Source organism: Lygodium microphyllum, chromosome 1 (genome assembly GCF_053477565.2).
Source record: "Lygodium microphyllum isolate KBCC chromosome 1, Lygodium_microphyllum_v1.1.10, whole genome shotgun sequence".
In the NCBI taxonomy this organism is placed as follows: Eukaryota; Viridiplantae; Streptophyta; class Polypodiopsida; order Schizaeales; family Lygodiaceae; genus Lygodium; species Lygodium microphyllum.
Genome location: NC_141135.1, coordinates 3,777,479 through 3,790,352, shown reverse-complemented (window position 1 = coordinate 3,790,352; position 12,874 = coordinate 3,777,479). Strand labels below are relative to the sequence as shown.

General features: G+C 43.3%; 1 protein-coding gene across 1 annotated transcript in view; it reads right to left on the bottom strand.

Moving 5' to 3' along the window:
• The window catches only part of LOC148040783 (exostosin family protein), a 230,017-nt gene that overhangs the window by 175,486 nt on the left and 41,657 nt on the right, over positions 1–12,874 (bottom strand). The window contains exon 6 of the mRNA XM_087667045.1: positions 5,739–5,825. Within this exon, the coding sequence (XP_087523171.1) occupies positions 5,739–5,825 (87 nt within the window). The remainder of the gene's footprint in view (positions 1–5,738; positions 5,826–12,874) is intronic.

The window sequence follows — 12,874 nt, the reverse complement described above, 5'->3', positions numbered from 1 at the left end:
GAGCAACACCAGCATCGGGCGGCAGGACAAGCAGGGTTTAGGAGGGGTTTCTGCACCCTTGACCATATCCTCACACTGAGAGCCATCATAGAGGAGGGCAGAGCACATGGAAGACGGGTGTACTGCTGCTTCGTGGACTTCTGCAAGGCCTTTGACACAGTCCCATGAGCGAGGCTCACGCAGAGACTACAAGAACTGGAGGTCCCAACCGAAATGCGATGGGGGATACTGGCACTATACGAATCGGTAACGGGCCGAGTTCGGGCACCAGGAGGGCTGTCAAAGGAGATAACCAGCACCATCGGAGTCAAGCAGGGATGCCTACTCTCACCCACCCTATTTGGCCTCTACATTGATGAGATCTCAGAGTACATAGATAGATTGGGCGAGGAGGGATCGAGCCTGGGAGGGACACTGATACCCATCTTACTATATGCGGACGACATAGTCCTCATCTCTAGCACACCCGAAGGGCTACAACGCCAACTGGATGCACTATAGGCCTTCTGCCAAGACAAAGGCCTAACTGTGAACCTGGGGAAAACCAAGGTCATGGTGTTCAACACGTCAACCCAATGGCTCCGACAGTCGGTACCCCCCTTCACATATGGCGGAGAGACCGTGGACGTGGTCCAAAGATACGTCTATCTGGGGACTACATTCTCTGGACCGAGATTTATCCTGAGAAAAGCAGCAGAAGATAGACTAACCCGAGGCTATGCAGTCCTCGGGTCAATGGAGAACCAATGTGCCCGCATACAGTTCCAGGAACCCCGGACAAAGCTCTGGCTTTTTGACACCTTCGTCACACCAGCCCTCCTGTACGGGGCTCCCATATGGGGGTCCAGTCTCCACCACACGCGGAGGGCCCCACAGGACCAGCCACCACTACCTAAGGAGAAGGCCACCTATGAGGGATGGGAGCAGATGGAGAGACCCTTAATACTTATGATCTCACGGATGATCCGAAGCAAGCCCTCCGTACCACACGAGATCATCCGCACAGAGCTGGGGACACCGCCCTCGTGGTTGAGGCCCTCTTCCAGACCATGACCTTCTTGCACCGAATATGGGACCTGCCCCGGCACCGGTACCCCAAACTCGCCCTGGAGTCATCCAAACAGCTAGCAACACAAGGGGACACTAAGTGCTGGTATGCCCGAACAGAGACTTGGCTACGGCTCCATGGCCTGCACATGGGCCACCTCCCCCCACTACAATACAGCCTAGACTGCCCACACCTGGAGCTCAGCCGAGAGGAGGTGAATCGCATCATCAGAATGGATATCATCCAGACAGACACAGCCAGGACATGGGTGACCCCCACGTCGGAACTAGGAACCAAGAAGGCTTTCTACCGAGAGCACTTCCTGCACATCTCCCCGGATGGCTTCATCACCCGCCCAAGCTACATGGACACACACCTGTCTCACGGGGTCAGAAGTGCCATCGGACAGATCCGCACGTCCTCACACCAACTACGGGTCGAAACGGGCAGATACAGGGCCAACCCCCTCCCCCCAGAAGACCGAATCTGTCAGCTCTGCCATCTCGAGCCAGAGACAGAGGAACACTATATCTGTAGATGCCCAGTGTACTATGAAATCCGGGGATGCTTCCACTGCCTATTCAGCGAAGGATTCGACGACTCTCCAAGGTGATGGAATTCAAAGACCAGAGATGCCTGGGGCTCTTTCTACTGGAAATACGACGCCACAAAGACCACCTCCTACGAACCACGGAGCAAAGACAAGGAGCCACCAACCAACGCACATTCAACGAATTCTACCAAATACCAGCTACCCTCCCCACCACCGAGCCCCCACCAGCCCACCAACCGGCCTCCCGACCCCGGGGGACCACCTTAGAAATAGCCACAGCAAGAGGCAAAGCCCGGCGCTCACGCCCCGCCAGCCCCCGTCCCTGCAGAAGACACATGTCGAAGATACAAGGGATACTACGCCGCCATCGGAGGGCCCTGCCCCGCCGCTTTAGTCTCTCCATGTTAGACCGACCCATGCGGGACATCCTAGGATGAACACTCCAAGAGCAGTTCCACACCGCACTGGGAGTACCTCTAGATTGTACCTAGTCTAGATATCATTTTGTACCTACTCAATTTAGTTCAACATAGCATAAACGTTAGCCTCACTGGGACTTTTGAAATCTCCCAGACATTTTGTATGCAACATTTTGGTCTCATAGGCCAACTTGGCCTGTTGTAGACGTTAATATAACTTTCTTCTTATTTCTCTCTCTCTAACAGATACTTGTATTAATTACAAAAAAACTTCGAGTTTACAATAATACAAGATGTAGAATGGCTCTAGGCCATCATGTATAAAAAGATACAAAATCATAGCAATTCAATAGAGGAGATTGCCATACGCGCCAACGACCCCAAAATCGAAGAAAATGAAACATAAGCTTCATGTGTCTATGACAAGGTGGGGTAGTTTGGTCAATCAGATTGGCACGCTAATAGACCAGCCACAATTCTCCAAATATCTAACAAGAAAGTCCATATTTTCATGGCTAAAGGGCAGGAGATAAATCGATGACCTAAGGACTCCACATTGGTAGTGCAAAAGAAGCAACTGCTATTCGATATTCAGCCCTTCGAATCACTCGCCAAAGAAAGACAAGGGTGTCTTATTTAGCTAGCCCTCCATCATAGTTATCTTCCACCAAACCTTCAATTTATGCATACCCCAAGTCACATTGGCTTTATCAACAAGCCAATGATAATCCTTAATCATGAAATGATAACCCTATTTAGCTGAAGCCTTCTAAAGGTTAGTTGCACAGGTTGCAGCATCCTATCTAGCTAACCCCACAACTCACGATATCCATCAAAAATCCAACAAAGTCCCCTAGCTATGCAAAACGACATGAGTCCCCACTGTTTCCCATCCCAAGAAACCAACTATGACATAGCCAACAACTCTAGCTGGAAAAAATTAGGTATCGAGTGATCCTCCGCACGATGCCAATGCACCTTTCGAAGAACCAGGCACCAAGTACAAACCAAATGATTCACCAAAGAGGAGAAAGATGTTAAAAAGTGAGCATCATAATTAAAAATGTGGCACCATAAAGCCTGTATGCTAGTGTTACCATGGATGAGTCCCTAATCTTCCAAGAAAAACCGGACAATAAAGACACAAGGGTGATAATCACTGCACATAGCTTAAAAGAGTGACCATCAAAGAGCCGCCATGTGAATTTTCACATCAAGAATAGCTCTACCACCCATAGTTTTAGCAATACAAGCATGAGTCCAAGAAATCCAAGAGATTCCTATATGCAAAAAAATCCTTATTCCAAAACATGAAGCAGACATGTTTCATAAGGCCATTCAAAGTAGCAATAGTCCAAGGTAGAAGTGGCAAAAAGTAAGTGACCATTGGTGGCATGAATGCCTATGCAACTTTGAGACATACATGGAAGGGCCAAGCCTTGGATTTCCAATAGACAAATTTCACCTCTATCTTTCGTAAAATTCATTCCAGCAAAACTTTGGGCTGAACATCAAACCCCGAGGGATACCCCAGGTGTCTAACAACACTGCCACAAGGTATGATCAGTCCCCCGCCAGCCCAAGGACTAAAGATCACGTTCAATGCAGATGACAAGGGAGGACTTGGTAGCATTGACACGAAGACCAAAAGCATGACCAAAGAGATCCCAAACATCCAATGCCTTACAGAGATTATCCCTTTCTGCCTTAAGGATCATGAAGGTTTCATGGACCAAAGTTTGAGCAATAAAATGTTGTCCAAGCAGAGGGGACAAACCACACAACTGCCCATTGGCCATCATATGAGATAACATAGTAAGTACCGAGTGAGTTGCCAAAGTAAAACAAAGGACTCAAACAGCAGCCCTATCTGACCCGAGCGCCAAAGGGGAATGGGATCAGTGACACATCATTTAACATCACTCCGCAGGATGCATTAGCACTAATCATGTATATCAAGTGGAACATACATGTCCCAAATTCCATAGTATGCACAAGTCCTGCAATGAAGGACCAATCTTTTTTCTGATTAGAATGCTCGGCGTAGTCGATCCCCATTTGTACATTCAGTACATTATGCACAATGTTCCTGCCCTTGATGAAACCATACTGGTCGGGATGCACAATGTCAAGGAGGCACTTGTAGAGGCAATTGGCCAAGACTTTGGAGAAGATTTTATATAATGACCCCATTAGAGAGATGGGTCTCCAATGTTTCAGCATGAAGGGAGAAGGCACTTTCGGAATCAATTTAATGACTCTTTCCTTCCACAATGCTAGCATAAATCCTGCTTCCTAGACCTGTCCACACACGGTGATCAAGGGTTTCACCAGACTAGTGGCATAAGTGTCAAAAAGCTCGCTAGTGAGGCCATCCCAACCACGACATTTATCCATGAGTAAAAAACGATTCGGCATCCCTTATGTCTTATTAATCTCAATAACTGGAAATATCAAAACAAAGCAGATTTATAGGTAGCAAGAGGTGGAGGAGGAGGAGATACAAGAAACTACATCACCATATAGCACAACTTTTGACAAATCACACAATATTTGAGACTAGGAGAGGTTCCCTTGGTGGGAGACTTCAAAGCAAGGACAATGAGAAGATAATTTGCTACATTTGAGAAAGAGATTTTGTCAGTAGGAGACTTCAAAGTGAGGATGGTGAGCAAAACATGATGGACTATGGATCAAGAGAGCAGTCATGCACTATTCTAGACCTGCTAGAGTTAGTAACATGGCACCATCTTCTCATTCAATAGAATTAGGAGGGGGCCAAACATATTTTCCACAAGGAAGTGGAAGCAACATAGAGGGCTACGTATTGAGATCCTAGAAGCAGCCTACCAACTCATATGTGGTTTACTAGTACTCCCTTCTAGTATGGTGCCACAGAATTGGCATTTACAAAGATTTCAGACCCTTAGGGTACCATCAAAGATGCTAAGGGATCATTGTACTTTACGACCACTGAGAGAGTAGTCGGGCAAGTCAAATGTTAAGGTGGTTTGTCAAAGAAGGTAAAGAGCATTATGGGAGTGAAGAAGGGCTGCCCACTCTCCCCAAGACTTTTTTTCTTACACATAGATGAGTGTCCATAGTTTATAAGGGGGTGTTAGTGGTTCAGGTACTTTATTGCTCTACCTTTGTCTATAAGGAATAGGATTTCTATTGCATTCTTTTTTTAGCAATGGTGGAATTAAAGGACACTAAAGTGAACCTTAAAAAAGCCAAACAAAATCTCTCATTATAAAGGAGGTGGTACTGGTGCGGTACTTTATTGCTCTACCTTTGTCTTTAAAAAATCCAAACAAAAGCTCTACCTTTGTCTCTAAAGGAATAGGATTTCTGATACATTATTTTTGTAACAACGGTGGAATTAAAGGACGCTAAAGTGAAACCTTAAAAAAGCCAAACAAAATCTTTCATTAGCCATGGTTACTTCTCATGAGATACCCCACTAACAACAGTTAATCCTGTATCAAACGATTTTAGCTAGGTAATTGTTGAGCTCTGCAAATATCTATGAGTGTTTTGTCTTGTGATTTGAGTGAAGTTGTTGGGTATGTTTTGGAACAATTCAACCAGTACAAAAACCTCTCAATTGTCATAGTATTAGAAAACTCAGATTGGAAATATATAAAGTGTGACATTTCAAATTTGAAAGCTGAAACTGTTACAAATCAAGCCTTCATTAATAGCTATGTGTGACTACCTCCGCTCCGTACAGTTGTGCAGTCCAAACCGTATAATTGTTGTAATCATAGATTCTGTTGACACATTCATACTTCCAATGCCGACCCTGTAAGAAAAATGTTGTCTATCAATGTATATCAACTTGGAAGACATTTGTACAAGTACCATAAAACTTGTAAGAAGATACAAATTATTAGCTTTAGCAACGTATCTCTAAAAGTCTCAATTAAAAAGTAGTGAATGGAAACAAGAGCGGAAAAGGAGATAGGAAGTTAATATCCCCCAGACCCCCACCTGCCCCCCCCACCCCAAAAAAAGAAAGAAGTGCACACAATGCTATAGCATTGTAGGTGGGTGTCTGTGTAATAAATCTGAACAATCTTTCGCACCAATTGGCACAAATATGCAAGGGTGTCATGTTTATAACACGCACTTTTTGCAGATCTACTGTTTGTCAAGATTTGCTTTTATCAAGTATATATCTTATTACCAGACGCATGCACAGACCAGGTTGGATTTTGTCGAACCAGCAGCTCAACCAGGTCCATCTGCAACCCTCATTCATCACTCATGACATCCATTAGAGAGTACTTATAGGCTTCTGGGTTTGGCCACAATTCTCTAGACAGCATGCCTACCTTTGTACTTCATATTTGTGATTGTTTTTTGGCCTGCTCTCTTCAGATTTAGATCCTGCCATCTGAGAAGAACAGTCTTATGAGTTGTATGATGTATCCTTTTTCCACTTCATGGATGGATAGGCGTACCCAGGCTATCAGGACCCAAACTTTCTACTGGTACACTTCAGATTCATCATTCCACTCACATTTCCACCTTGTGAGTTTCATATTTTGTTGTTTTCTGCTTTCATTTTTGTAGATTGTTGTAGTTGGTACTAGAGCCAACAAGCATGAACATGGATCTGATTCTGTTGAACAAACAGATCTTTGAGTTATAACTTATGGTCTCAATAGTAGAGTGACAAAAGTCCCATCCTTTACTGACATCTATGATCTGGTGCTTTCCAAAAGCTGGCCCCAAACTTCAACTCAGATGACACCTTCCTATAAAACACAAAAGCCCACCCCAATCACCATGAAGCTTCAAGCACAAAGGTCTCTTGACTCCCCTCTTAAACATTACCACTCTTTTGTTGCAACGTGTTTCCTATCTATTGAGAGTGAAGGAAGACTAAATTTTTGACTAATTTTTGTTGTTTTTGGTGGACTGAATGATTGATTTGGTATGATTTTTAATTGATTTTAGAATGATTTGGATAGGTTGTAATAGCTCATGATATTTTTTGATGAAAATATATTGATGTCATAGGTTCTGATAATGTTCTGATAGCTTCTATATGATCCTGTTTGAACCTATTGAGCTTTTGTTTTGTTTGAGTAAGTGAGGTTAGGATATTGAATGATAAATTTTAAGGTTGTATGGTAGCTTATTGAGTGATTTATGATGGGTTTATTCGGTTTTAATTGAGCTAAATGTTTGCTGTTTAGTTGCTCTTAAACCTCCGTAGACCTTCTGTAGAGCCTTTGTTCCTGCTTTGTTTCTGTTATGTTCTGTTCTGTATGCTTCTGTAAATGTTCTATGATATGAGGGTGTACTTTGGGAAAGTTTTCTAACTTTTGGAAAGGATGAATGTAAGTTCAAAAGAGTTCAAGAAAATGAAAGAAACAGTTGTTAAAGACTGAAGAGAAGACTGAAGTGAAGTGACAGTAATGAGTTATGAAGAGACACTGTAATGGCTCTGGTGCCCTTTCATACCTCCCATTCCTCTTGGAACGGGTATCCATGACCTAAGAATGATTATTATGAGTGATTATTGATTATTATAGTGAGGATATGATGTACTATTGATTGAGAGAGAAAGAGAGAGTTAGAGATAGCCGATTCTATGTAAAACAATGTATCTATCTATGAGAGACTAAGAAAAGAGAACTATCAAGACAATGAAGATGAATCATACGTGATTATTTCCATTCAAAAGTGGTGTATTCTTTTGTGTTCTTGTTAGTTTTGATGGATTCTATGAAGATGTTGAAGATTATGGTTGATTCAAATCGGGGGAGATATCTACTATGATACTGTGTGAAGATTTGTTCCTTTCTGTGATGTGGTTCTGTAAAGAATGAAACAAAAGCATATTGATGTTACAAGATAGATTTTCTTGCAGTAGAAACCTCTTTTCCTTGGTGTTCCTCTTGGGGCTCCATGTTTTTTGTGCACAGTCGGGAAAAATTGCCATCAACAAGCATCAGAAGAGGTTGAAAATGAAAGAAATGGCATTGCCAAGAAGAGAATAATTCAATGGATGTTTGCAAAGTTCCTTCTTCCACTGAAGAATTGGAGATTCTTATTGCCAAAGCCACTTTCCACAAGAAGTTCATCCCACAATGGCGGAAACACATTACCATCATGATGCAGGCTCTATGTGGTGAAGCAACAAAGACATGCATCTTGGTGACAAATTGTTTGGGAACAAACTGAAGTGCAAAAACAGAGAGAATGACCATCCGTGGAAGATTTGGCATTCATTGAGAAGTTTCCAGACATTATCAAGTAGAAGATCGTGAAGAAGCTTCAGGAGTCATGGTCAGTGGAGGTTCACGAAACAAGAAAGAAAAGAGTTGGAATTTGTTCGTGGATGCTCAACGGCAGGACACATGGGATGCCTGGTACACTGGCAATCTCCTGTTTGTCCAATTAGCAATCCACTGGAAGTTGGTGGATAGAGTATTCTTCACAACATACACTATTGAAACCATCAGAAGTTGGTATTATTATGATGATGGCACAACAACTATCCTCAAAAGAATGAGTTTTAACACCTTCAGAACGGAATATCTCCCCCTCTGTAGTGGCATGAAAGTAGAATTCAAAGACGTTGAAAAGAAACAAGTAGAAGAGATATTGGCCACGGAGCCCTCTAGAGACTGAAGCCCCCTCTGATTCTGTTCTGTTGAGTACAGACCAACTGGTTGGACCTAATCCTCTGATGAATGACGCAATCAAGAGGCAAGCACTAGAACGAATCCAAAGGTATGTGAGAAGAGAAAATGCAAAAATCAAGGCCGAGAACGAACTTGCAGCAGAAGCCTCCTTTGACGCCCTAAAAGCACTCTTTACAGAAGTCCCCATGGCGACTCAAGGTCCCCTTCCTAGCCAGATTCATCTTGGAAATATTGATGGCAGGCCAGCAAATGTAGTCCCATTGCCAATTTTTAAGGGAGTTTGATCCTAATTTCGATCCAAGAGGGTTTCCCTCTCAAAGTTACAGAGGACGACAGTCTGGCGATGGCCAGAGATCAGAGGTGGAGTGTTACACATATGGAGAAAATGGTCAAATCTCACCGAATTGTCCAAACCTTAGAAGATCTGAGGATTACAAGCTCTTATACAGTCAATGCAAAGGAGAAGGCCATACTGTAAAAGATTGTCCAAGTCCAACCCCTGTGAAATCTACTTCTGATACCCAGCAGAAAACCCAAGAACCTGCTTCCAATTTGGTGGAATCAGAAGTGGCCGCGATAATGCGAGCAAAGAAAAGAGAACCCATAGATCCAAAAGAGAACATTCCTTCTGTCAAGACTGTGAAGTTCAACCTTCATCGGGAAAAGTAGAACAATGCAGTCCAAAACAATGTAGTACAGAGCACTACAGAGCCATAGAGTGCTACAGCGACAGTTGCAAAGATAAGACCAGAGGTCTAGGAAATAGAGGATACAGAAGTACCTCCTCATGAAGAAAAAGCGCAGATGTTTCCATTTCTAGAAGAAAAATGAAAGATAAAAGTGGGTATGGTCCCATTTCCCAGTCGATTGGAAAAGCCTGTGGATCCTATCAAAGAGTATAATTTGGTCAAATATCTAAACACCTTTAAACCAAACCTAACATTCCGGCAATTGTTGATGCTATCTCCCGGTTGCTGAAAAAGATTCAAAAGCATCTTGACAAGAAGACATGGCCTAAGGATTGCTCCCCCAACAACAACAAAGTCCAACAGAGCCTCATAACCCATGAAGTAGATGTATCCAATGCCTTCCTAGATCTTGGAACCCCAGAGATTGGCATATGGATAGAAAGATGCTTTATTATAGATGCATTGATTGATGGAGGCTCATCAGTAAACATAATGACGGATGTGACAATAAAGGATCTAGGTTTGCAAGGAATGCAATCTACACAGTGGCTTATCAGATTGGCAGACCAAAGCAAAATCAAACTGTTGGCATCTTCCCATACATAGATCCTAGAATCCCAAAGATTGGCGTATGGATAGAAGGATGCTTTATTGCAGATGCATTGATTGATGGAGGCTCATCAATAAACATAATGACGGATGTGACAATGAAGGATCTAGGTTTGCAAGGAATGCAACCTACACAGTGGCTTATCAGATTGGCAGACCAAAGCAGAATCAAACCGTTGGGCATTCTCCCATACGTAAAAACAACCATTGCAGGAAGAGACTACCGGTTGACATAATTAGTGGTCAAACCAAATTCTTACAGGACTTCGTATCCTCTGTTGTTGGCAACACCTTGGCTTTTCGAAGCAAGAGCAAGGACAGACTGGTTCAAAGGAACCCTAACACTCAACAAAGGACCCAATAAAGTGGTGTTGAAGTTGTATGGATCACAAAAAGATAATGGATCTACATCCATCAAATTCATAACAGACTCCTCCAATGAAGTAACAGATGGTACATCACGAGATGAAGAGGCAGTCACACAGATATTTTCTAACAAAACATAGGCACAGTCCCTAACAGTGGACACTGTAAGCCAACTACTGAAGAAAGCAAAGTCTCCCCGCAGTGCAGAACAGTTAAATCACTAGTCGAACCTTTTCAGACGCAACTTTCCAAAGCCACCTCCCTTAGTGCGCTGTATTAGCCGTCTCATTCAAAGGACTAATTCCCTACAACAGACTACCTTTTCCAAAGATGACATGCTCTACAGATAAAATCAAGTACTAGATCTGTTGGTGACCTCCCTGGGTACGTCTCTTCATTGACACCTTGTCAACAACCAACTAGCGATCTTCATCGACGAACAATTGAGTGATATGAGCTTTCATCCTAACCAGATGGGGATGTGAGTATGGTCTGCCCTCTATATCTATCAATGAGCGTGAAACAAAGGGTAGGGTGAGTGACCAATCATTTCCCTTCAATTCAAATGAGAGATGAGCTATGTGAAATGGAGTGTTGCACGCACGGATTGAGCCTCTCAATGCACAACGCACGATCTGTTCCTGTGCACTGCACTATAAGACTCCTTGGCCTTCCTTCTCGCATTGTATGCCAGCACAGGGTGGGATGCATTATTGCACCATCCAATACGCACAAGACATACAAAAATTCAACACAAGCGCAAGTGAGGATTATATCAATGGGTGTAAGGCACAGGTTGCCCTCCTGTATTCTCAAACAGAGTGTGCGACAGAGGGGGATCAGAGTGTGACTGGTGTGTCTTCAAAATAATCATTGAGAGGTGAGGATTGAGGGACGTTACAGCATTGGAGTAAGGTACATTCTCGTTTCCCTATGCACCCACGGAATGGGTCTCTGCCACCATCACAGGCCACATCACCCTATTCTGTACACTGCAAGACAAAGCTTCTTGGCCTTTCTTCTCGCACCGTATGCCGACACCGGGTGAAATACACGAATGCACCATCAATTGTGCACACTGGCATATTCCCTCCAAATCGTTTTCCCCTTGTTTAATTCTAAACCAAGCGTGAGTTATGGGATTTCATACTTATTCATTGAGCGATGGGCGTCGTGGGGCGAGCGATGTTCTATCATCCTCCTAAGTGCCCGTGAGCTGAGAGTTCTATTCTTCATCATCGACACTTAAATCAACAGACTCTACCGACAAAGCTACCTCCCTGGGTGCTATTACATGGTCCTTGCCATGCTAGATGTGTTTTGTGGCGAGCCCTGGTACCTCCTGTTGATGGCTTCGATCTTCCTGCATCAACACATAGACAGAACTACCTTCAACCATCTACGAAATGGGCCAAATATTTCTAACCCTACATTTCTGTTTGCAATTGCATGTTATATCTTACATGTGGGGATGTCAACGTCCAGTCGGTTGACAAGTCCTAGGCTGTGTCGATCAATCTACCCTAACCGATAAGGTCTAAGTGTGGGGACACATACCCCCTTGCATATATCATCAACCAATCATGCGTGTCTAACACATACTAGTTCTGCCCTAATAGGGTCCCTTTCCCACCCACCCGCCCTCGTACCCCCCTATCGTCGAGGCCGTTTCTCCTGCGATTGCTTTTATTGCGCAATTTTTTCCCTTTTCCATGTAAACGCACCCTACGTTCACCAAACTCCCGCTCCAACCTTATAGCCCTATTTGTCCCTTCGCATGACACACTTTTCCTTTTTACATCCCCTTGTTCCAGCTTACTATTTTTGCGTTATTAATTTTTGAAGCTTTTCCCGCCCACTTGGATATATTTCCCTGCGAACACGCTCTTATTGCTTCAAAACCGCGATCTGACATACCAGCCCTCTCCTACGCCTTTCCCTGAACATTTTTCCATTTATCCGCCTATTATTCCGTTGTACAATTTGTCCGTTATTAATTTTTGCAAGTTTTCGTGTCTTTTTCGTGCGTATTTTTGCTCGTTTTCCATAGCAACTTACCCTATTCTCCTCAGAATTCAATTCTGACTGGATAACCTTGTCTGGCCACCCTTCTTGCACATTTCTGCTTTTTTCTCTGCCCTGTTTCGACCTCTGGATTTTTTGTTATTAATTTTTATTGGTGTTTTTTAGCTCCATTTTATTGTTTTTTCCATGTGAACGTCTCCTAACCCCATCAGAACTGAGTTTTAATGTGACAGCCCTGACGATCATCTGTGTCCTGATATTTTTCATTTTTACTGCCCTTCGTTCCAATGTCCGGATCTTCTTCTATTCATTTCTGCATCTCTCTTCGAGTATGATTTTTGGAGTTTTTCTATGTGAACGGATCTTATCTTCGTCGGAACTGTGTTTTGACATGATAGGCCTGTCCGGCATGACTTTTCGCACATTTTTCATTTTTTCTGTGTTTCATTTCGGCAACCAAATTTTTTTATATTAATTTTCATATGCATTTTCGAGCCCGATTT